General features: G+C 36.6%; 3 protein-coding genes across 5 annotated transcripts in view; 2 read left to right on the top strand and 1 right to left on the bottom strand.

Moving 5' to 3' along the window:
• The window catches only part of LOC117991780 (mitochondrial potassium channel ATP-binding subunit), a 325,288-nt gene that overhangs the window by 56,328 nt on the left and 245,261 nt on the right, over positions 1–23,699 (top strand). The window lies entirely within an intron of this gene.
• Positions 1–23,699, top strand: part of LOC117992053 (dystrophin-like) — a 248,937-nt gene that overhangs the window by 52,440 nt on the left and 172,798 nt on the right. The window lies entirely within an intron of this gene.
• Positions 1–23,699, bottom strand: part of Hil (peptidase hillarin) — a 58,592-nt gene that overhangs the window by 33,845 nt on the left and 1,048 nt on the right. For all 3 annotated transcript variants that reach the window (XM_034979699.2, XM_034979703.2, XM_034979700.2), the window contains exons 2-4: positions 13,577–13,859; positions 8,236–8,425; positions 741–931 (exon numbers count right to left, since the gene is read on the bottom strand). In XM_034979699.2, the coding sequence (XP_034835590.1) occupies positions 741–931; positions 8,236–8,425; positions 13,577–13,726 (531 nt within the window). In that variant the 5' untranslated portion in view covers positions 13,727–13,859. The remainder of the gene's footprint in view (positions 1–740; positions 932–8,235; positions 8,426–13,576; positions 13,860–23,699) is intronic.

The following is a 23,699-nucleotide window of genomic DNA, read 5'->3' as shown; positions in this document are numbered from 1 at the left end:
ATGCCGATCAATATTAATAGTTATTTAAAATGTGTTTTATTTAATTGGTACAGTGTAGGGAACTCAGATTCTAAGAAATTAAAGTTAAAAATCTCATAATTAATATCGGACCGTAATGTAAATTTTGAAGGTAGAGCTTTTTCGTATATTATACCTATCAAACGTAGAGCTCGAAAAGTTGACTCGAAACTCGAATGGAATATAAATGACTCATTTTCGCCACAATGTCCCATACAACAATAGAGATGTTGACAACTAGTCAAATCCATGGATGTAGTAAATTATGATTCTCTTATAATCTTAGGTCAAATCAGTAACTTTTTATCAAACGTCAAACCGCACCCTTAGTATGCGAGCTTTAGCTATGAAATACCGAGGTTGCGCGAGTCTGATCTGCACTTGGCCGGTTTTTCAGTTTAATCAATAAAATTTAAAATGGTTCTAACAAAGGACGTGGAATTTACGTATTTTGGAAGACCTTCTATTTAATAATTACTGAGAAATCATTTATTTTTGACATAATAATATGCACCATCCCTATTGGAATTACGGGTGTCAGCCGTGATATACCTGCTGATGAACAGATAAATCCTTTGCGTTGCGCGGTCGTGTAAAAATAATTGGAATTGTTGAAATGATTGATGCAGCTCTTCAGCAATCGACCACACAAGGGAAATTAGGCAAAGAGAACAAAATACTATAGATTATTATTTACTATCACAGGATTTAAAGTAACTTACCAAATAGCAATCAATAGGCTTTTCTTTAGGCCTATGATACGCCTTCTGCAGCTCTGTCTGTTTGAGTGCATGCGCGATGTGGAGTGCGCTTGCGTCGAAACGGCCATACTGATAGTCAGGCGTGTCGCGCGATATTTCACGCGCGGGCGACGCGTGCACACTGCCGCCGTTAGTCGCGCGCATCGGCAACACTGTTGAACAAAAGATACAATTACAGTTTATCACAACCACGAAGACTTACAATATAAAATAATATGAATATATTGAATAATAATAAATAAAAACCGGCCAAGTGCGAGTCAGGCTCGCGCAACGAGGGTTCCGTACTACAGTTGTATTTTTTCGACAGTTTGCACGATAATTCAAAAACTATGATGCATAAAAATAAATAAAAATCTGTTTTAGAATGCACAGGTGAAGACCTTTCATATGATATCCCACTTGATATAGCTATCTTACTTTGAAAATTGAAAATCCTAATTGTTATTTCATGACCACAATCTAATTTTTGGTTTTCAGATTTTTCCCCGAATGTCTTTCGAATTTTCGAAGTGAGGTTTCCTAATGAAATAGGACCTACTTATATTTCAAATGTACTCTAGTAAGTTTTTTTCTAAAGTATGTAAACTATTTACTTTGTAAGCCTCCTATCAGACCAAACCTGAGATAATGGGAGTTCCTATTTACGTGCTCAGCGCAATCAAGGGCATCTCCATGGAACTATGAATAAGCTTAGCTTAGGCCACAGCTTCTACAGACATGTTTAATTTTTTGGTGTGAATTGTTTTTTTTAATAGAGGTAGCGAGCAAACGTGCAGGCGTTGATGTTAAGTGATTACCGCCGCCCATGAACATTTGCAGCACCAGAGGAACAGCCGATGCGTTGCCAGCCTTTTAAAAATTTGTTGGTCCACCCCTTAAATAACCCCAGGTTGTAACTTGTAATCTAATGTCCTTTTAATAGGAACGATAAGTAGGCTAACTCACTAGTCAATACTCAATAGTCACGCATAACGGCTGTACACGGTCGGACACACGCCAATAGCCGCTAATAGCCGGCTATTATGCGGATAGCCGTTACTGATAGCGGCTAACCAGAATAAATGTGTTATAACTGTGTGTTTTGTCTACTCTTTATAAGGTCCGCGTAAACAAATGATCATTGAATAATTATTATAAAAATAAGCCGGTAAGTGCGAGTCAGAGTCGCACACGAAGGGTTTCGTGCCATCGTACGAGAAATAACTCATTTTTTTATTAATCGAAATGTCCTATTTTCTAAAACTATTAAATACTTTAACTATCAACTACTAAAAACTATTATAATTAAATAGAATTCTACAATAAATACACTTCTCTCTTGTAATATAACCACAAATTCATGGTTTTCGGATTTTGTTCTATAAGACAGTGCTATCTGTCAAATTTCATGATTCTACAATGGGAAGTAGGTATCCTGGTTTTGATTCCCTTGACGGGTCTTGACAGACATGATAGACGGAAAGGCAACGAAGTGATCCTATAAGGGTTCCCTTTTTCTCTGCAGATAGGTACGGAACCCTAAAAACTCTAAATCTGAAAATGAGAGATTACCGTTGGGGTTATCAGCTATTTGTTAATGGTTTGTTAGGTGAACAAGACTAATAATGATCGTGGGATTTGCCTACCAAAGTTTTAAAAGTTTTTTGCTTCTAGGGACCCCAATTTCTTACTCTATCGATCAAGTTTCCAAGCAGCGTTAATAAAGATGAAAAAATTTGCTAAAACACTTTAACTGCATTATTAAATACTGATACATTTAAATAATAAATTCCAGTGAACATTAAAATATTATCGCATCGGATTGTCACACTAGAATTGACTTAGCATGTCTAGAGAATAAATTAAAAGCATTTTAAACAAAACTATACCTTAATAGAGTAACAATTAAAGACGATATTTCAATAAATTAACACCTCGGAATGGTGTCAACGACCCTTTATGTAACCATAAGGCATAAGTCACACTACACTGTCTTCCCTAGAATTCAGCTACATACCTATAGTACGCGACAGGTCAAGATGGCAATCTGCGTGATGACGCCACGCACACCCGCACAGCGCCGTGCGGGTGTGCGGGGTATCCTCCTGCCTCATACCCCGATTGTCATCTCGACCTGTCGCGTACCATACTCGTACCAGTTTCGATGGTAATCTGTTTGAAATCTACAACTACAAGGCTTTAAAGGTAATTAACGTCCAACTCGTGAAGTAGGAAATAGTTAGTCAGTAGATTGGTAGTTAGCTGTTAGATACGTGACAGGTACGTCCTACTAAATAGCTAATAGGTTAGTTTCAGTTGCGGATTGAGCCTAGGTAGGATTACTAGATTGAAAAATCTCCTCTATCGTTATTTGTAGTTGATTAGGGCTAGTTGGAAAAAATAAGAACTTTAGAGAAAAAAAAAAACTATTTTTTAATGTTTTATTTGTGCCATAATATTTAACAGAACTAGGTAGGTACTTATTTTAGATCTCAGATCGTCATTATTTAAAAGCTGAAGATGAGAAAAATCTATTTTAAAGTTTCTGTGCTCTAGGGATGGGCGATAGAACTGTGACGCAGTGTTAATAATAATAATAATAATAAATTTATTTATAAGAATACAGGTGACATAACATGGTTATAAAATTATTTGGCGAGCCTTATGCATTCTACCTTAAATCATAATTAAATCATAATAGCTCTATTTGCAATTTGCATGCCAAATTTTAGCCCGATCCATCCAGCAGTTTGAGCTGTGCGTTGATAGATCAGTCAGTCCTTTCAGACAGCTTATTCTAGCAGACCTTTTCCTTTTATATATTTAGATAAGGTATTTTATAAACGGCTCTGGAAATTTACCTAAAGCTTTAATAAATTCCGCTGCCGAGCAAAAACTGGACAAAATCCATGTTTTTATCTCATCACGACCGGTTGTTGCGAAACTCGTGTAAGCGTGCTCAATTGGTCAATTTGATGGACGTAACATTCGCGTTATTACGCTTAAAGTCTCTTAAGGAATGCTTAAACTTATCCGTCTCTCCTTTTACGGCTATGTGTACCTATGTGTTACGAAGTGGTATCTACTGAGTAATCAGATACCCAGAAATGTTTACCTCACATGTACAGATTTTGCCTTAATAGTAATATCACAGCTAATATTATAAATGCGATGCTTTCTGTCTGCTATCTTTTCACAGCCCAATTTTGAGAGATACCTAGCTTGCATTTCGTCCAGAAATATGACGGCTATGTATGTATGACTACCAGTTTACATACATAACAAGTCGATTTGTCAACTTATCGTACCTATGTATGTGTTGCTAAACTTGATTGTGTATGGCCAAATGGCACAGAACATCCATCTCTCCGTAGCAAATAACGAAATTAGCAGATAGTAGGTAGGTACTGAAGTACTTAGATACAATTTCGTAATAAACGATCACCTTCTATATTTTACTCTCTCTACGTAGTTTATTTGCTAGTATTCGGAGCACGCGTGTTTTCTAACATAACAGCTCACAGCTGTATTGCCCAAGCGTTATACCTACCTACATTTCTTAATAAGGTAATGAAAATATGTTTCAACAAAACGACACCATTACAATGTTTTAAAAAATTGATAGGGTTTTCAGATTTTATACTTAGAAACTCAGTACCCGTAGTACAAGATTTTACGTCTCACCAAACCAAACCAAATTCGAGAGTCGAAATACTTCCGCGTTACAGTAAACTGGATCTTAAATGCCTTGCTTTAAAGCTCAAGTTTGTCTACACTTCTACAGCTAGCGCTCCAAGCGGAAACATTGCGAAATTAAAATCAGTGGCATTGAATATTTGACTTCAATTCAAGGATGTTTAGGTCCATTTTACTGTAACGCGGAAGTATTTCGACTCTCGAATTTGGTTTCGTTTGGTGAGACGTAAAATCTTGTACTACGGGTACTGATCAGGAAGGAAGTGGAATATAAGAGATTTTTATTCGTTTATTTATTCACTTGCTCTCATGACGTAGTAGGAGAGATGTAGGACTATCCCTTAAATATAAGTACCTATGGAGTGTTTGATAAGGTAAATATAGCACCTAATATTATATTATTATGTATTTGAAAAATGTAATTTTTTTTGCTATAGGTACATATATTTTCTAAGCTACCTTCTTGAATAAAGTGGTAATACAGACGACCTACTTATTCAGACACATGTTTCAAGCTTACATTTTAAAGGTTTTCAAATTTAGAACCTCTAGTGAAACCTCCATACTCCACAGCTCTTTTGTCTAGTTTAGTTCTGTTTAAATACTAGTAAGTATGTAAGTATGCTACATGAGTAATATTACAACTTTTTGTAACTACGATATTTTTTGTACTTAACTACGAATAGAGGTACAAATTCTCACGGTTTCGATGTTTCATTTCCGTTATTTAAAATAGCTTGCGGCAACTTATCTTTTTGAGCATTATTAAGTAAATCGATTCTATTCATTTTCATTGATATTATAATGAGATAAATTAGCGGAGCGAGACCAATAATTAATCTATGATTATATCATAGCCAATCATAGCCATAGGTCAAGCGTCAAAATATACAGGTGAGGTCCACGGGTGCTTTTGCTTTGGGTCACTGGGCTGTCGTATGGAATGCGGCCGCTTTTGCAACAAGTTCTTCTGTCCCTTTCACTCTCGCAGTCATTTATTACCCTTCCCTTTTTGACAGTTCCTTCTGTCTCATTTACACTAGTCAGAAATCTATTGCTGTCTCTTTTGGCACCGAACCGTTGCGGAGACTACCGATTTATTTGGGTGTAAGGTGAGTTTAGGCGCGGTTCTATACAATAATATTAGCGTTTTCCAATGCTTTTTCCCTTAAAAGCTGTCATTTTTGCCAAAAACGTGTAGGTACCTACTATCTACCTACTTTCTTAATTCTATGAGAATTCTACTTGAAATAATCTCCACTTTCATCTAAATATATTAAAGGAAAAGGTGACTGACTGACACGGAGGAGAGAAATGACTGATCTGATCTACCTATCAACGCACAGCTCAAACTAATGGACGGATCGGGCTGAAACTTGGCATGCAGATAGCTATTATGACTTTTGGAAAATTCAATCCCTAAAGGGTTAAAACAGGAGTTTGAAAGTGAAGTCCACGCGGACAAAGTTGCGTAAAATTTTTAGTAACTAATAAATAAACCTCTAAAAATCTAGACATTCACTCGTTAGTGATTCAAAAACTATTTAATATTGTACCGGATGCCATATATTATGCGTACTTATTATATAATATGTTATAGCACAGTTGTTTATTATATCGCAATAATGTGTACCTAACGCGACGATTAACCTGTTTCTTGGACCAGTTTTAGTTTTGCGGGATTTAAGAGAAGTATAGTAGGTGCGCGATAGGTTGAAATGGCAATCAGGGAGGGAACGCCCCGCACACCCGCGCAGTCCCCGCGCTAACCTGGTACGAGCGTGCGCGGATGACGTGCGGGAGTGCGGGGCGTCCCCCGCCTATTACCCCGTTTGCTATCTCAACCTGTCGCGGACTTTAGGTCACCCTTTTGTGCTGCCCAGTGATTCCATTCAAACGTACCTACTTAGGCTACTAAGTTTATTTTAGACATGTTCTAAAAACAAACGTTTATGTCTGTTCAGATTTCTGTAAAAAAATATTTATTTTTTATTTAAACATCTTTATTGCTTAGAGCTAGCGCGCACCACGGTGCGGCGAGTTGCGGTGCGTTTTGAAATCCGTAAATTTGATTTAAAATCTATGAAAATCCGGTGTAGAATGAATTCCGCAGTGCGCGCGCTTCTATGTACTTAGTTCTATAGTTCACAGTTTTTCTGGGGAATAAACGCACTGAAATTTACCGTGGTGCGCGCTAGCTCTTAATACTATGAACATACATAGAATAAAACATAGGTACAGGATAGACTTAAAAACAAAGGGCGACCTTATCACTAGTCACTACAGTGATCTCTTCCAGGCAATCCATACTTACTTAAGAACTTATAGAACTATCAGACGGGGAGTCGTAGTGCAACAATACATACATAGGTATACATAAATAAATACTCTAATAAATACATATTATACAATATATATACATACATATATAAATATACCTACATCCATATATATTAAATATCAAAATATTTGTCATTAAATATTATATCTAATTAAATTAAATTAAATTCAAGGATTATCTGATTTGTTCTTGCGGCTGTTGCGCCTATTGCGACTCTTGGGGAAGTGTGTGTGGTACTTTATACTTTATAGCTCGTATAGTGTGAGCCGACCGGACTGCAAGGTCACGGCTATTGTCAAAACGTCAGGAATCCGTGATATAAATAGCAACGTAATGAGGTTTGTTACAATGGAGGCTCATTTGACGCTGTTGGGAGTTTGTAATCAAATACAGAGAATCAACCAGCATAGGGTTTCAAGTAGGTATAAGTCCCGCAAATTGCGAATTCGCGTGGCCGCCATTTTAGTGACGTCAACAATAGACTGAAGTTTCGAGCTGATTTTTATTTCAGCTGACGTCAAAATCACGTCATTTAGATGTTAATGAGACATGGTTCCAGCGCAATAGCAATTTGCGGGACTTATACCTACCTACTGCCTAATCATCCATCCATCCATCATGCCTATCCATAAACAGGTGATCAAATGTAAAAGGTCATAAATACCTTATACCTATAAAAAAAATAAAAATAGTTTATTTTAAATAACTTAAGTTTACAGTAGCTGTAGGAGGTTGGAGCCTTCTTTTAAGTGTAGGCGAACTACTCCTGTGTCAGAAGACCTATAACTACTAACTACACAACAGCGTATACATTGAATGTTGCTAGGTACAGTAATTACCACGACCTAGGTAAGTAATAAGTATGTACTTGGCGAAGAGGTGTGCACTGTGGTCTTATAATTAATTGGAAGGTCCTAGGTTCGTGTACCGGCTGGGTCAATTTGGATAATTTCTAAGCTGTTTTTTTAAGTTTTGGACTGATGGGATGCCACTCATGCCGTGTAGGAACTTTGAGTGCACTTATAAAATACTTATGTACCATTTTTTGTTTGCATTATAAAGAGAAACTCGGTGTATAGCATTCCATCCAAGGATTTGCCCTGGGCGTTGATGAGTCAGTCAGTAAGTAAGTCAGGAGTCTTAGAACTTTATGACCGACTTTCAAAAAGGAGATGGATATTATTTGTTTATTAATTTTATTAAAATATAATCTTACTTTCAGTCTCATGGTTGCCACGGGCGTATTCTCGAATCTGCTCGTTCACATAGTTGTTGCTCTTGGGCACATTGATGCCTACGAAAGAGTTATCCTAGTGCCCGGGCACACATTTGGACACATGACTTGAATAGTAATTTTTCACTTAGTAAAAAGTGCCGAAGTCTCTAGTTCCTACCAATAAAAGTCTACTGCATATTGATTATAGAAAAAAATCTTACATTCAGTCTCATGGCTGTTCCGGGCGTGTCCTCGAATCTGCTCGTTCACGTAGTTGTTGCTCTTGGGCACGTTGAGCGCGCTCCTGATGCCCACGGACGAGTTGTCCAAGTGCCCGGGCCCTATTTTGGGCACATGACTCGAACAATACACCTCTTTGTCTTCTGTCCAATGCTGGTTATTGTAGTATGTCTGGGAAAGAGGTTTCGATGTTAAAAAAGATCGTGTTACAGACATTCAAACATTTTTGACTCTTTTCTACAATTCTTCTCTCTACAATTATTATAGTACACTAAACATAATGATAGTACACTTAAAAGTTTAGTTTAGTTTAATATTCTTTATTGTACACCAAAAAATAAAAAAAAGACACAAAAAGAAACATGTAAAAGAAGAACATACAATCAGCGGCCTTATCGCTGTGAAGCGATCTCTACCAGGCAACTAGGTTGAAGAGGATTTAAGGGCTAGTGAAAACTGGGTTTAAGGTGTACGTAAGTTGTTAGGGAACATAAAGATAATAATTATAATATAAGTAATATGTATATTAATAGGCACAGAAATGCCTTAATAATAATATATAGATAAAGATATACACAGGTACATATATAATACATAATATATATACATATATTAATATATAATATAGTGATAGATGAATAATAAATATACAACAATAATATTATGAGTAATATTGATGTTTTAATTGTAGGATAATATATTTAATAATGTGTAATTACATAGAAGGGTTCTGACAGTTTAGATAGTGTTTATATACACGAGTCTTGAAAACGTTAAGAGACGGAGCTTGTCGTACCTGCTGAGTAAAAACAATATTGGACAATATGCCCGCTCTTTGCATTTAATAAAAAATCACATCTTGATTCTTCAGAACTCTTCAGAAATCTCTTTATTTTTCGTCAAAAACCGTATGGGCCGTAAAAAGTTATTTGACAGAACGGACACTGGACACACCGCATTTAAAAAATACTAGCTGCCCTGGCGACTTCGTTCCGCCTAACAGTCGATTAAATTTTTTTAATTTTTCTCTCCGTAAGAACCATCCTCGTACTTCAAGGAATATTATAAAAAAAAAGAATTAGCGAAATCGGTTCAACTGTTCTCGAGATTTGCGATGAGCAACACATTTAGTGATTCATTTTTATATTATAGATTAATATGGATTTTTCTTGTGCGATTTTTTTTCGATTAAAATTATAATGTATAGGTAGGTATATTACGTATTCAATATAACGCTTAGGTTGAAGTTGGCTAGTAAATTAGCAGTTGCATTTCTGTATGGTGTACCTACCTGTATGTTAGTAAAACCAGTGCTTGACACACGGTCCAATTACCCACGGAAGCAATCAACCCATCGTCGGCTCACTACAGAGAACGGGTTAAATCTCAGGGTGAGAAGGGTTTTGGCCATAGTCTACAACGCTGGCCACATGCGGATTGGTAGACTTCACACACCTTTGAGAACAAGTCATTATGGAGAACTCTCAGGCATGCAGGTTTCTTCACGATGTTTTCCTTCACCGTTAAAGCAAGTGATATTTAATTACTTAAAACGCACATAACTCCGAAAAGTTAGAGGTGCGTGCCCGGGATCGAACTCCCGACCTCCGACTAGAAGGCGGACGTCCTAACCACTAGGCTACCACAGCTTGCGGCGGAAGCAATAACTATTACTTAAGTAACTAAGTTCTAACTAAGTACTAATTCGTTTTATTTTCACAAAAGCCTTCAATGTTCCTACTATGTCGCCAGCCATAAACGTACCTACATACAACGGAAAGCTATAAAGGTTTACTGAAGCCGGTGCATTTGCTATTGTGTTCCAATGAATGAATTAAGCAGGTATTATGAATCAACTTTGTAATGACTGCCTGTAATTGAACCGTTAGGAGCGACAACAGAATGGCTATTCAATACGCGGTGGCGTCGAAATGCCATCAAATTTTATTAATTTAATCAATGTAAGTTTTAACAAGTTCCTCAATTGCGTATTTGACTACATCAAAATTAATTTTAATTTAATTTAAAACAACTTTATTGTTAATAGATTTACAGTATACACTTACAGTAAGAATACAGGATACACTTAAAAAACAAAGGGCGACTGTTTTTTAAGTGTATCCTGTATTCTATGTAAAGTGATAAATTAAATTATTTCTCAGTGATTATTAAATAGAGGGTCTTCCAAAATACGTGAAATCCTACGTCCTTTGTTAGTTTTTAGGGTTCCGCACATGAAAAGAAAAAACGGAACCCTTGTTGCATTTTTTTGACATTTGCATATTTTGCACGATAATTCAAAAACTGTGATGCATAAAAATAAATAAAAATCTGTTTTAGAATCCACAGGTGAAGCCCTTTTTGCCGTTAAGCCGTTAAGCCGTTATCTTACTTTTTGAAGTAACTACTTATTGAAAATACTAATTGTTTATTAGTTCATAACCACAATTTAATTTTTTTTGTGTGATTTAACCACAAATTCACGGTTTTCAGATTTTTCCCCTTATGTCTGCTATAAGACCTACCTACTTGCCAAATTTCATGATTCTAGATCAACAGGAAGTACCAACAAGTTCAAAGTTTTCATAAAACGTAAACTAATTGAAAAATCCTATTACAATGTAAAGGATTATTTAAATAATAAGCACGCTTGGGAATGCGTTGCTTAACGGCTTTGTGATAGTTCTAATAAGTTTCAATAATTTTGTAAACTGGTGATAATAAAAAGAATACCCGGCTGAGTTTGTTGTGGGCTCTTCTCAGACCCGGGCGCGTTTGGAACCCTCGTAGCTTTAGTTTTAAGTTTGCGTAATAATTATCACCACTATCTTACAAATCCAACATCTGAGCATCAAAAAAAGTAATTTATTACCTATTTTGAATAAATCATTTGACTTTGACTTTGACTTACCCTGTAGGCTGGTCGTAATTTTATAACAAGTAGGTAGATGGGCTTGTTTACATTGCATTTTTAATTTTATGTGGGGAGAAAGGAGGTCAACTTACACTGGTTAATTGAACAAAAGAGTAACGAAATGATGGTAGTAATGACATGCTTCGTTATTACGGACAATTCAATTCGGACATTGATATTCAATTAAATAGTTTTTGTAGTTTTTGTGTTAGATAGAGGCCTTAATTTTGAAGGAGTGGCCATTGAACCTGTACCATTGATCATCATCAAATACTAAGAAGAATCATGCCAGCAAAAACTAGGTAAATAGGCAAGCACATGCTATTTATATGGCAGATATTCTATAGAATTACTTTTGGGCCGAATATCAGTACCCTTATTATAAATGCGAAAGTGTGTTTGTTTGTTGGTTTGTCCTTCAATCACGTCGCAACGGTGCAACGGATTGACGTTTTGCATGGGTACAGATAAAGACCTGAGGAGTGACATAGGCTACTTTTTGTCCCGGAAAATTAAAGAGTTCCTACGGGGTTTTTAAAAATCTAATTACACGCGGACGAAGTCGCGGGCATCAGCTAGTAAGTAATATTTTTACGGTCTACATCTACACTCTTCTAGATAAATCCAGGTAAAATGATTTTCATTGCTAGCTATTGCATTGTAGATAGCTATTATGACGTACCTAGGCATCCGCTAAGAAGGGATTTTTGAAAACTCAACCCAATTTTTGAATGTTTTTAAGTAAGTAATCTGAATTTCACCGTCTCAAACTTAATAAAAGTTGCCATGAAGTGAAAACTTAGGCCTTGTTTCTAAATGACTTCATATAGAAAGTATCAACGAATGCAATATGGCCTCCAAAACAATATGTAACATACAGTTACGATTATTATTATTCAATGCAACGAGTAAGGAAGGTTAATAACTCATGAGTCATACTATGAACATCTGATCTGTAACAATATCATTACTCACATTTATTTACCTTGGATTACTCATTTTGTGAAGGCTCAGCAGCTTTTGTAAACGATATATCTATTGTATTCGGAAAATTGTATAATACGGGTTTCCAGAGCCAGAATAGGTAGGTTAGAGCCTGGTGCCCCTACGCCTTTTTGGGCTTTTTAGGGTTCCGTGCCTCAAAAGGAAAAACGGAACCCTTAGGATCACTTCCTTGTCTGTATGTCTGTCTGTCCGTCTATCCGTCTGTACGTCGTATCTATCAAGAAAATTTATCTATAGGGTACTTCCCGTTGACCTAGAATAATGAAATTTGGTAGGTAGGTAGGTAGAATAAATCCGAAAACCGTGAATTTGTCACAAAAAAAATTAAAATGTGTTTATGAACAAATAATAATTAGTATTTTCAACTTTCAAAGTAAGATTACTATACTAAGTGAGGTATCATATGAAAGGGATTTACCTGTATATTCTAAAACAGATTTTTATTTATTTTTATGTATCATAGTTTTTGAATTATCCTACAAAATGTCGAAAAAATACTACTGTAGTACGAAACCCTCATTGCGCGAGCCTGACTCGCACTTTTCCGGTTTTTTTAATTCTATTTTGGTAGGGACTGCCCTGCGTTTTTAATTTTTTCAGGTAATGTTTTGTAGAGACATACCTACATATTATTATCATTTATCATTGTGTTATCAACCTTGGTCCTTGATACGTGCTTAGCGACATTTCAAATGTCTGCTGACATTTTGGCGACCTTGCGGCACCTACCTTATCGTTAACGTTTTTGCACTATTGTTATTTTGTTATCTAGCTTATGGTAATTTGGTAAATTTCAGAAGCTTCATATATTTTTATTCTGAGGCTGACAGCAATGTGTTTAAAAATTTAAAAAACCGGCCAAGTGCTTGGCGGGTACGCGCAGTGTAGGGTTCCGTAGTCACAACTTAGCCATGATAGTTTTCCTTTACAATTGATTATACATTCCATTGCTGTGAATTTTTTCACGTTTACTACCATTTTACAAACTTGACTCTAATAAAATTAGCACTTTAAAACATCATATTTTACAAACGGATCTAGAAATCGAAAAATGATGTTCCCACACCCACAGTATTTAAAAAAATCATCCCCCACTTTACATGTAGGGGAGCTACCCTAAAAAAAATATTTATCACAATTTTATTTCACTACTTTGTCGGCGTGATTAATATACCCATGCCAAATATTTGGCATGCAGACAGATAGCTATTACGACGTAGGCATCCGCTAAGAAGGAATTTTTGAAAATTCAACCCCTCAATGGGGTTGAATTTTTGAAAATTCAACCCCTCAATGGGGTAAGCTAATAATAAGCTAGTTATACATAACACTTACTTCTAAAAACTCGAAATTATTATAGCTGAATGTTTACGTTTCATCATTTAAAAAAAAGAATAACTCACCTTCAAAGTCAATTTAGTTCCACAAACAGCACATTTAAAGCATCCACTGTGGAAAAAAGTGAAATCCTTGAGTGGACCAACTCGGTCCACTTGGTACACGATCTCGTTGCACCTGAAGCACGTGCTCTCGTAGAAATTCGGCCGGTACATGGCTGGCTCTGTTTGGTCACGTCATAATTAGAAAACACTTTACACTTTCACTTCACTTCGTTCACTTATCGTTCACTTCGTTCACTTATCGGTCACTTATTTCACTTGCACATTGTCTGATAGTTTATTGATTCTGGAATTAAATTTACACATTTAAGTCATGCACAGGATTCGTTTTAAATTTGTGTTAACTATGTTTAACAAACTGGTACCTATGGACTATATGGAGGCATTCCAATTTGCGACATTAGTAAATTAACCTATATTCGGAAATATATATAAGTCAGAAAAGTATTTTTTTATGTGCCTAGTGGATTTTTCAATATTTTTTTACGTTTAACTGGAACAATTTCAAAATCAATCCTACTGTGGTTAAGATTCTTAAAATATAGAAAAGCCTGAGAAAAGGATGTTATGCTTGCCTTGTGCTAGATAAAAATACGTTATGTAAATGTTTGCGGAAGAACAAACAGTAAAAAGAGGTTAAAACCTAAGGCCGCGTGCACACGCGCTCCGGCCCAGGAAGAAGCAGCCACCAGGCAAGCAATACGCACCACCACCACACAAACCCCAAACACAATCGACGCACGTTTCGCCCCGACACCGGAGCATCTTCAGGAGATGTAGACCTTACAATGCACAATTGCAAAGTGACGCAGTGACGCAGTGAAGTTTCAGCGGATTACAGCAAATTGAGCTTTTGGTTCATTGTAGGTATATCATGGACTTCCACAAAGTAACGCCTGCTTCTATACAATAAATAAAGAGTTTCTAACTAGTAACTATAGCTTTTTAGACGAAGTACCTAGATTTTGTAGGAAAATGTAATAGTCTTAGGAAATACAAGTAAACCTAATGTTTAGAATTATCCAACTTGGTTTGTACGTTACTGTGGCTTAAGTAAATGAGTGTTTATGGCAACTAGGGTGGCAAGTTTATTGATCCACGGCAACCCCTGGGTTTACCATAAAGGAGGAATGACGCAGCGGGCACTGGTCAGTTAGCTCAGTGCCTTGGACTCGCGCACTGAGGGTTCCGTATTACAGTTGTATTTTTTCGACATTTTGCCCGATAATTCAAAAAATAAATAAAAATCTGTTTTAGAATGCACAGGTGAAGACCTTTCATATGATACCCCACTTGATATAGTTATCTTAATTCGAAAATTGAAAATACTAACTATTAATTCATGACCACAATTAATTTTTTTTGTGTGATTTAACCACTAATTCACGGTTTTCAGATTTTTCCCCGAATGTCTGCTATAAGACCTACCTGCCAAATTTCATGATTCTAGGTCAACGGGAAGTACCCTGTAGGTTTCTTGACAGACCGACAGACTGACAGACAGACAACAAAGTTACCCCTTATAGGGGTTCCGTTTTCCCTTTTGAGGTATGGAACCCTAAAAAAATGCAGATCAAATAATTTTAAACTTAGAACTTTAGTTTTTAGATAGTTTTTCCGGGATCGCCTACATAAAGAGAACCGTTTAGTGGAAGAATGGCGAGAGATGTATAAATAACTAGGAGTAACGCATGCAGCGTATGAACACGGCCTATCATTACATCGGCACGCTCCAATACGCTGCGCTGGTGCATCGTATGGTGCAAAATATAAGCGAAAAAATAATAATAAATATATTATTTTGTTGAAATATGACGGTGATGTCGGAAGATATCAAGTCGACTGAGAGGTTTCATCGAAAATGCTGTCTTTATGGAGAACACTCAGGCATGCAGGTATCCTCAAAATGTTATACCTAGGTACTATAAATTAGAAAAAAAAACTGGTTTTTCCGTTGGTCTGCCTGTGAGGATTTAGATTTCTAGGGTGCCGAAGGGTACTAACGGGACCCTACTATAAGGCTCCGCTGTCCGTCCGTCCGTCTGTGTGTCAGCGGGTTGTACCTCGTGAACAAAGGTAGAGAGTTAAAATTTTCACAGAATGTGCATTTCTATTGCCGCTATCAACAAATAATAAAAATTTCAAAATGGCCGCTATGAAAATTTTAAGTGATATTTGTTGTAAGATGGTATGTTGCTAGTAGGTATCTACTTATTTTAATTTGAAAAATCTTTATTTTGAGCAACTAGGACTCAATTTGTGAGTAAACGTAGAATTTAAATTCTTAAAAACTAATGTATGTAACTACACTTTAACTGTGGGAAAAATACAATTATTTTTTTACATTACAATCATTGTGGCCTCAATAATGACCACTTGAATAATGTATCCCAAGCATTCAATTGGTGAGTCCATTTTATCGTAAACATGTTCAGGATACGATTGGTATAGTAAATTGCTAATGCGCGTGGCCACCATTTTAGTGACATCAGCACTAAACTGAAGTTTCGAGCTGATGGTATATTTTTATTTCGGCTGACGTCAAAATGACGTCGTTTCAATGTTAATGAGACATGGTTCCAGCGCAATAGCAATTTGCGGGACTTATACTTGAGCGCAGCCTTGTCAGCAGTGCAGGTGATGACATTCTTCCGCATTTTGGTAAAGAAGTCAAGTTTAAGTCACCGCTGAAGTCTTTAACTCAAAAGTGGTATTAAGCCCGAAGCAACGGTACGCGGCTGGTAAGCATTAATTTGCTAATAAACAGCTCTTAGAACATAGCGTGGAATCAGAATGTATTGTATGTGAAATTATATTCGCTGCGGACAAATCATTAAACAGTGGGTACCCACCTTGTTCTATTCACTGAGATTTATGTGAATTACTTAATGAAACTTTTTTAAATTCATTAAATGCAAACGCTTGACCACAATCGCACCTGATGGAAAGTGACAATGTGAATTACTTTTTAAAAGACGTTTTTGAAAAAGGTTTGGGGGCTTTTCATTCGCCATAGTACCCGGGTGCACCGGCCCGAATACTGTTCTTCCCCTCGGACGTATCCAATAGGGACCAGCAGCACCCAGGCACACTGGGAGGTTACCTGCCTGGCATCCCAGGTTTGGGGGCTGATTTTTCATCGCCAAGTGTGGCCAAGTGACGTGTTTTGGGCTGACGACTTTTGACTGAGTGTCTATATATAGGTCTATGGATTTTATAAACAAAAAGTGCGAGTCCGACTAGCACACGAGGAGCACAAGAAATTTCATTTTTTTAATAATGTAAGCACACACTTACGGTTTTCGAATTTCCCCCTTTACTTTCAAAATCTAAATGACAATATTACAATAAAACTTAGTAAAGCTAGTCTTATCTAATAATTACTATACAAATAATGCCCGCGTAGAATGGTGCCAAGAATGCTGGCTGCATTTCCGCGCTGGACAGCCAGCGTAAAAAATGAGCCAGCCCTTCTGTCACCCTTTACTTGTGCTATTCGCTACTTCCCTAATTTCAATGATTCTAGGTCAACGGGAAGTCACCTATAGGTTTTGATTTCCTTGACGGGTCTTGATAGACAGACAAGGAAGTGATCCTCTAAGAGTTCCTTTTTTTCTCTGATACCTGCAACGTGTAGAAAAAAGTTGATAAATAATGGAACATCTGACTTTTCCGATGTTCGATTCGATTTGTGAATGGCAATCATTTAATTTGATAAAGTGATAACTTTATATAACACATATGTAATTAATATGAATAAATATCTTTTTTAATTAATTCAGAATGAAATTAATGCGTTAATCAATTAATAAATAATTAATATCTATACGCTTTTTGCAAATTATTATTGCATTGAGCATAGTGAAATCGACTCATTTACTTTATTTATTGCCCAAACAGGTGATAAATCTACAGGACAGTTTCTATGCCAATAAAATGTTAGAAAGCTCACATTTCAATAGTCAATTTATAGCTATTAGCTAGCACGGCTAGGCTAGGGTTTGCTTGTTAGAAATACGTGAGCGAATCGGTTAGGCCTAACTCGGTTATTTGATTTAATCTTGATTAATTGATGAAAGGTATGTGTCTAAGGCCTAAGGCGGATATGGACAAATCGGCAATTATTACGTATTCTGAGAAATCGGTAGTTACGGATATTCATTATCACCATCAACGCATTGCCGGCCCACGGTCTGAGCTCGGGTCTGGGTCTCGTCTCATAAAGAGCTTAGCGTCTCATAATAGTACATAATAATTCAATTGTCTCATAATGGGTTTAGCTTTACAAAGTTTAGAAGTCTGGCCAAGTGGGGATTGACAGACTTTACACACTTTTGAGAACATTATGGAGGTCTCAGGCATGCAGGTTTCCTCACGTCTCACGATGTTTTCCTTCACCGTTAAAGCAATTGATACCTAGGTATACATAGCTCCGAAAAGGTAAACGTGCGTGGTCAGGATCGAACCACCTTGGACTCCCAGAATAGGAGGCCGATAACGACTAGGTTATCACCACTTTTAGACAAAGAATATGACCAGATTTTTCGAAATTCCCATGGGATAGGGAATGAAGAGGGTTTAATTTTATTTTTGCCAAGCGAAGCCGCTTTCGAACACTAGTTATTTCTAATTCAGATAAGTAAGTCAGTACGCACCAAAAAGCTATTCTTCTGAATATAGACTATGTACTCGCCTATGTATAGGTTTTCGCCTTTTAAGCTCAGTGTGACAAAGACAAATCACCTTTATTGGAGTGATATATCGTATTTTCCGTTATAATATACCACAACAGGTATACAAAAGGATCCAACGGCATTAGTTACAAGTTAAACGAGAAAACGGTCACCCAGACAAAAGCTATAAAGCTATTAACTCTTCTAAAATATTTAGAAATGACATCATTCTTTGGAATATAGACATTTCACGTTAGCGAATTACTTATATAAAACAAAATTGAAATGTTAATTCTAAAATACGTTTGTATCTAGCATGTTATGCAAAACGGTTCTAAATTCCATATTCGATGGAAATAGGTGCGCATAGCTTGAACATTTAGAAATGGCCTGTCTAAATTCTGAATCATATTATTCGATAATATGTTCGAGGGATTTTATTGAAAAAATGCGACACAAAGATGGATTGAAAAATCTTTATCGCTACGCAAAAAAGATCAATTTAAAACTATATATTTTATTGATAGTTGTCTTTATCTTTAAATCATTATTTATTTACGAAATGTTAGAAGAACATTAAGATTTGCCAAAGATTAAAAGTTATAGATTAAATCCTTGTCAATTTGCTAAATTATTTCTTTACACCTTTCATAACTGGTAGATTACCCTACCTACATGTTTATTAAATTGATGTTTATTAATTATTTATTTTCACATTATCATTCGTTGAAATGGTAGTGGTTTATTTATTAACAAATCCATACTAATATTATAAATGCGAAAGTGTGTCTGTCTGTCTGTCGGTCGATCTGTCTGTCGGTCTGTCTGTCTGCTAGCTTTTCCCGGCTCAACCGTTCAACCGATTTTGACGAAATTTAGTACAGAGATAGTTTGTATCCCGGGGATGGACATAGGCTTTTTTATCCCGGAAAATTAAAGAGTTCCCACGGGATTTTCAAAAACCTAAATCCACGCGGACGAAGTCGCGGGCATCATCTAGTTGACTATAAAAAAATAAATTCAGCTGTACACCAGTTTTGCTTATAAATTCTATATTGTTCTTAAGTTATTTGGCAACTTTATGTGCAATTTTATGACCGTTTTGCAGTTTCAAACGTATCGTATGTTACGAAACTTCGCCATTTGTGTGTCCATAAAGTATAATGTAAAAATAAAAATGTTTTTAAGATTGGGTTGTTGTCAGACTGGGAGGTGAACTTTTCATTCTTAGAAGCTACCGCGGAAAAAATGTAACAAGTAAATGTTGAATTCCAAATAGGTATTCCTTAAATAAATACCCGTAGAGTCTACAAACCACAGTCAATAGTTTGCCTCTATTTAGTTTAGATCTGTTGATTTCTAATGTTAATAAAATGAATTATCTTGTGCATACAATACGATGTTAAAACGGTCAAGTGCGAGTTGGAATCGGGTCCTATTATCCCGATAGACAGACGGTGGAGGTTTAGTAATACAAGCAGTTGAGTTATACAAGGGGCGGATCAACGCATTCTTGAAAAGCCGGCAACATATTGGCAGTTCCTCCAATGCACCAATGCTGCAAATGTTGACGGCCGGGCGGGCGGTAGCAATCATTTGACGTCGATGACCAGCTTGTTCGTTTGCTCGCTTTAAATCCATACTAATGTTATAAATGCGAAAGTGTGTCTGTCTGCTAGCTTTTCACGGCGCATCGGCACGATTTTGACGAAACTTGGTACAGAGATAGCTTACATCCCGGAGAAGGACATGGCTATTTTAATGTATAAAACGGGTACATACCACGATTAATTTTTGTTTCTATTTGTCGATATTTCAACCCAATTGAACGGGTCCCGTGACCACGACCCGTGCAATTGGGTTGAAATATCGACAAATAAAAACAAAAATTGATCGTGGTATGTACCCGTTTTATATATTAAAATATGTCGTTAAACCACGAAATAAGCTTAAAAGGACATGGCTACTTTTAATCAAAGAGTTCCCACGTGACTTTTACAAACCTAAATCCACGCGAACGAAGTCGCGGGCATCATCTAGTATAAAATAAAATTATAAACAATCATTTTACTCGTTTTTTTCTTTTGAATGGTGCCAATATGATTCCATAAATGAATTCAGCATCCCGACTTATTCCAAAGTGATACCAAACTTGCTCTTTACATCAAAAATGTTGATGGTTCCACTTTTTTTCCAGAGATTCTTCCCTGGATCGTAAGGATCAATCCTAACAAAGGAAATATCTTGTTCACGAAACGCCGTATGATGTGTCTTACACTGTGGGACTAATGGTAGCTCCTGCAATTTATCTCATCCTACGATCTGTCTCAATCATTTTAACGGCACCGTTTTTCGAAATCGATCCATTCTCAACCGAGCGAACCTTGAGCCGTTTTAATGAAATTCTCACTTATCGTAGGTGATTGTTTTGGGCAGTATTGGTCAATAGGTGTATAATATCTAAATGGGTGTATTTGGGTGTAGATGATAGAGCGTCGGTGGTGAGTGGGTGCTGTGAACTTTAGAACCACTTTTACCTGTAGGTATAACGTATTACTCAATCGCAAATTTAATAGCAGGTGTGTATTGAAAGCGAAACCCCTTCAGAAGAAGTCGTCACGATCTTAGAACAGTGTTAAAAGATAAAATAAACTCCAAATGCCTTTTTGTTGTATTTGGATAATACAACAGAAGAATATCAATCTGCCATTTTAGACTAGCAAGAACTTCTTGCAAGTTATTCCGCAAGTACCTACTTGCAGAAATGTTTACACTACGAGCAATATTGTGCATGTACATACATGTGTGACTTGCGGCAAGTCCAGGAAGTTACAAAACCTGCGGAAGTGAGCTTGACGTGATTGTTTACACGGTAGGAATAGCTTGCGAATGTCAACTTCTGCAAGTTTTGTTGCTAGTCTAAACCTCAATATAGTAAACAAATTTCAAACCCCTATGTCACGCCCTTAGGGGTTGAATTTCCAAAAATCCTTGCTTAGCGGATACCTACGTCATAATAGCTATCTACATGCCATATTTCAGCTCGATCCATCCAGTAGTTTGAGATGTGCGTTGATAGATCAGTCAGTCAGTCAGTCACCTTTTCCTTTTATATATTTAGATGCCATCAATCTTTTATCATCAATATGAAGTAGGTATGGTGACCTAGTGCCGAAATATTGACTAACAATTTAAGAATAATTGTGTTGAAATTTGAAACATGAATTGAAATGTTTTTTAATTCTCAATGTTGTAGTTTCATTCATTGACATGTGATCTCATTCAAAGGCTGTATTTGCGCTGATGTCGGCATGTCGTTTGCCCACATTATTGGCGAAGGCAAACCGGGCCAGTTTAGTTTACTCTGTTTTATTTAAATCGGTGATAGCCTACTGATTAAGACGTCGGCCTCTTATACGGGGGTTGGATCCCGGTGAAGGAAAATATCGTAAGGAAACCGACATGCTTGAGTTTTTTTTTTTTTTTTTATTCATTATAGGTGTACGCTAGGTGTTCTCCATAATGCAATGTTCTTAAAGTTGTGTGAAGTCTGCCAATCCACACTTGGTCAGCGTGGTGAACTATGGACAAACCGCGACTTCGGTCTTACTGAATTTATAAGTAGGTACCTGTTCTGTCCCAAACATTTCCATTTCGGAAGAAGAATAGATTAATATTTTGGTGAACAAATATCACATACCTCAATAATAATGAAGCTGTTGTCATTACCTTGCAGTATTGCACATAAAAGTGTTAAAATAATATCTTGTACGTAGGTACGGAACCCTTCGTGTGCGAGTTCGACTCACACTTGACCGGTTTTTGTGAGATGTATTCAAGTTATCCAGTTTGGCAAAGATCACAGCTTGTACAGCCTATTCAGTCGTGACATTTTTTGTCATTCGCAAAAAATCTTGTCGCGTTCTTATTACTCTTTGATTTAATTAAGATGGTAACGGTATTTGAAACCGACTCTAATTAGATTATAATTACGCTAAATCTAGGTGGCTTAATTTTTTATGTCTTACTAGTCCATCATTCATTCTTTTGTTGAACCATTTTAAAGGAATTTCCAAAAGGAAATACCATAGACCGTAGGTATAGTCCGTATACCTATACTTAGGTTTTTTTTACCTCATCAAATTCCCCTCTTCCTTCTAAAACATGTATATATATACGTTTACCTACTATGAGTATTGAAGCTGTGGTAGCCTAGTGGTTAGGACGTCCGCCTTCCAATTGGAGGTCGGGGGTTCGATCCCGGGCACGCACCTCTAACTTTTCGGAGTTATGTGCGTTTTTAAGTAATAAAAATATCACTTGCTTTAACGGTGAAGGAAAACATCGTGAGGAAACCTGCATGCCTGAGAGTACTCCATAATGTTCTCAAAGGTGTGTGAAGTCTGCCAATCCGCACTTGGCTAGCGTGGTAGACTATGGTCAAAACCCTTCTCACTCTGAGAGGAGACCCGTGCTCTGTAGTGAGCCGGCGATGGGTTGATCATGATGATGATGACTATGAGTAGGTACGATATAAAGTACAACGGGTGGGGTTTGAAACTTTGAACCGTGGACATTTCATGACCACTGAGCTATTGAGTGTCTATAGTCTATTATCTAATTTTATTACTCATGTCTACTTGCCAATCCGCACTTGACCAGTGCAGCGTGGTAGACTATGGCCATGGTCATGACTATGTCTCTGTAGTGAGCCGGGGATCGGTTGCTCATGATGATGATGATGAATTTTATTATAATGTTGAATTAAATTTTATCAATGAAGCTATTGATTGCGATGAGCGATCTTAACTGTGGTTATTAATAGGTAGTGCAATCAGTTTAAAATAGTATCTACCTATTTAAAATAGTATATACCCCTAATCGGCTTCTACGCGGCATCGTACCGGAACGCCAAATCGCTTGACGGCAAGTCTGCCGATTTCGGATAGGTATGTAGTTTACTCTATTAGAACGAACCTATGTAAGTAAATATGAAATATCTATAGATATAGGTATTCTACGTAAGCAGAATGGGCTGAACAGTGAACACTCAAAACAGGTTTTTCTTTAACAATATACCTACCTATTTAAGTATATACAAATGTTTATTTAATTTGCAACTAAACATGTCTAAGGTTACATTTATTTTTATCCTTCGCTTTTGTTTCTTACGTAATATATTTTTAAGTCAAATGACAAGGTTTTCTGTACAATGCGGGTCATAGATTAGTTGAATTAAAAGGTTGACTTGAAGTCCCTGAAGAAAATTGATAAGGTTTTAGTAACTACCTACTTAGTAGGCTGGAAGACCCAAATACGGAATTGTCTCCCGAATAGGTAGGTAGGTATAACAAGGTGGCTACCTAGGTGTAGAATTTATTTTATAGACTTTTTTGTAAAAAAAACCTACATACATATTAATAAATAAATTATTATAATATATATGTAATGTA

This window comes from Maniola hyperantus, chromosome 20, assembly GCF_902806685.2.
Source record: "Maniola hyperantus chromosome 20, iAphHyp1.2, whole genome shotgun sequence".
In the NCBI taxonomy this organism is placed as follows: Eukaryota; Metazoa; Arthropoda; class Insecta; order Lepidoptera; family Nymphalidae; genus Maniola; species Maniola hyperantus.
This window is presented reverse-complemented; position numbering and strand designations above follow the sequence as displayed.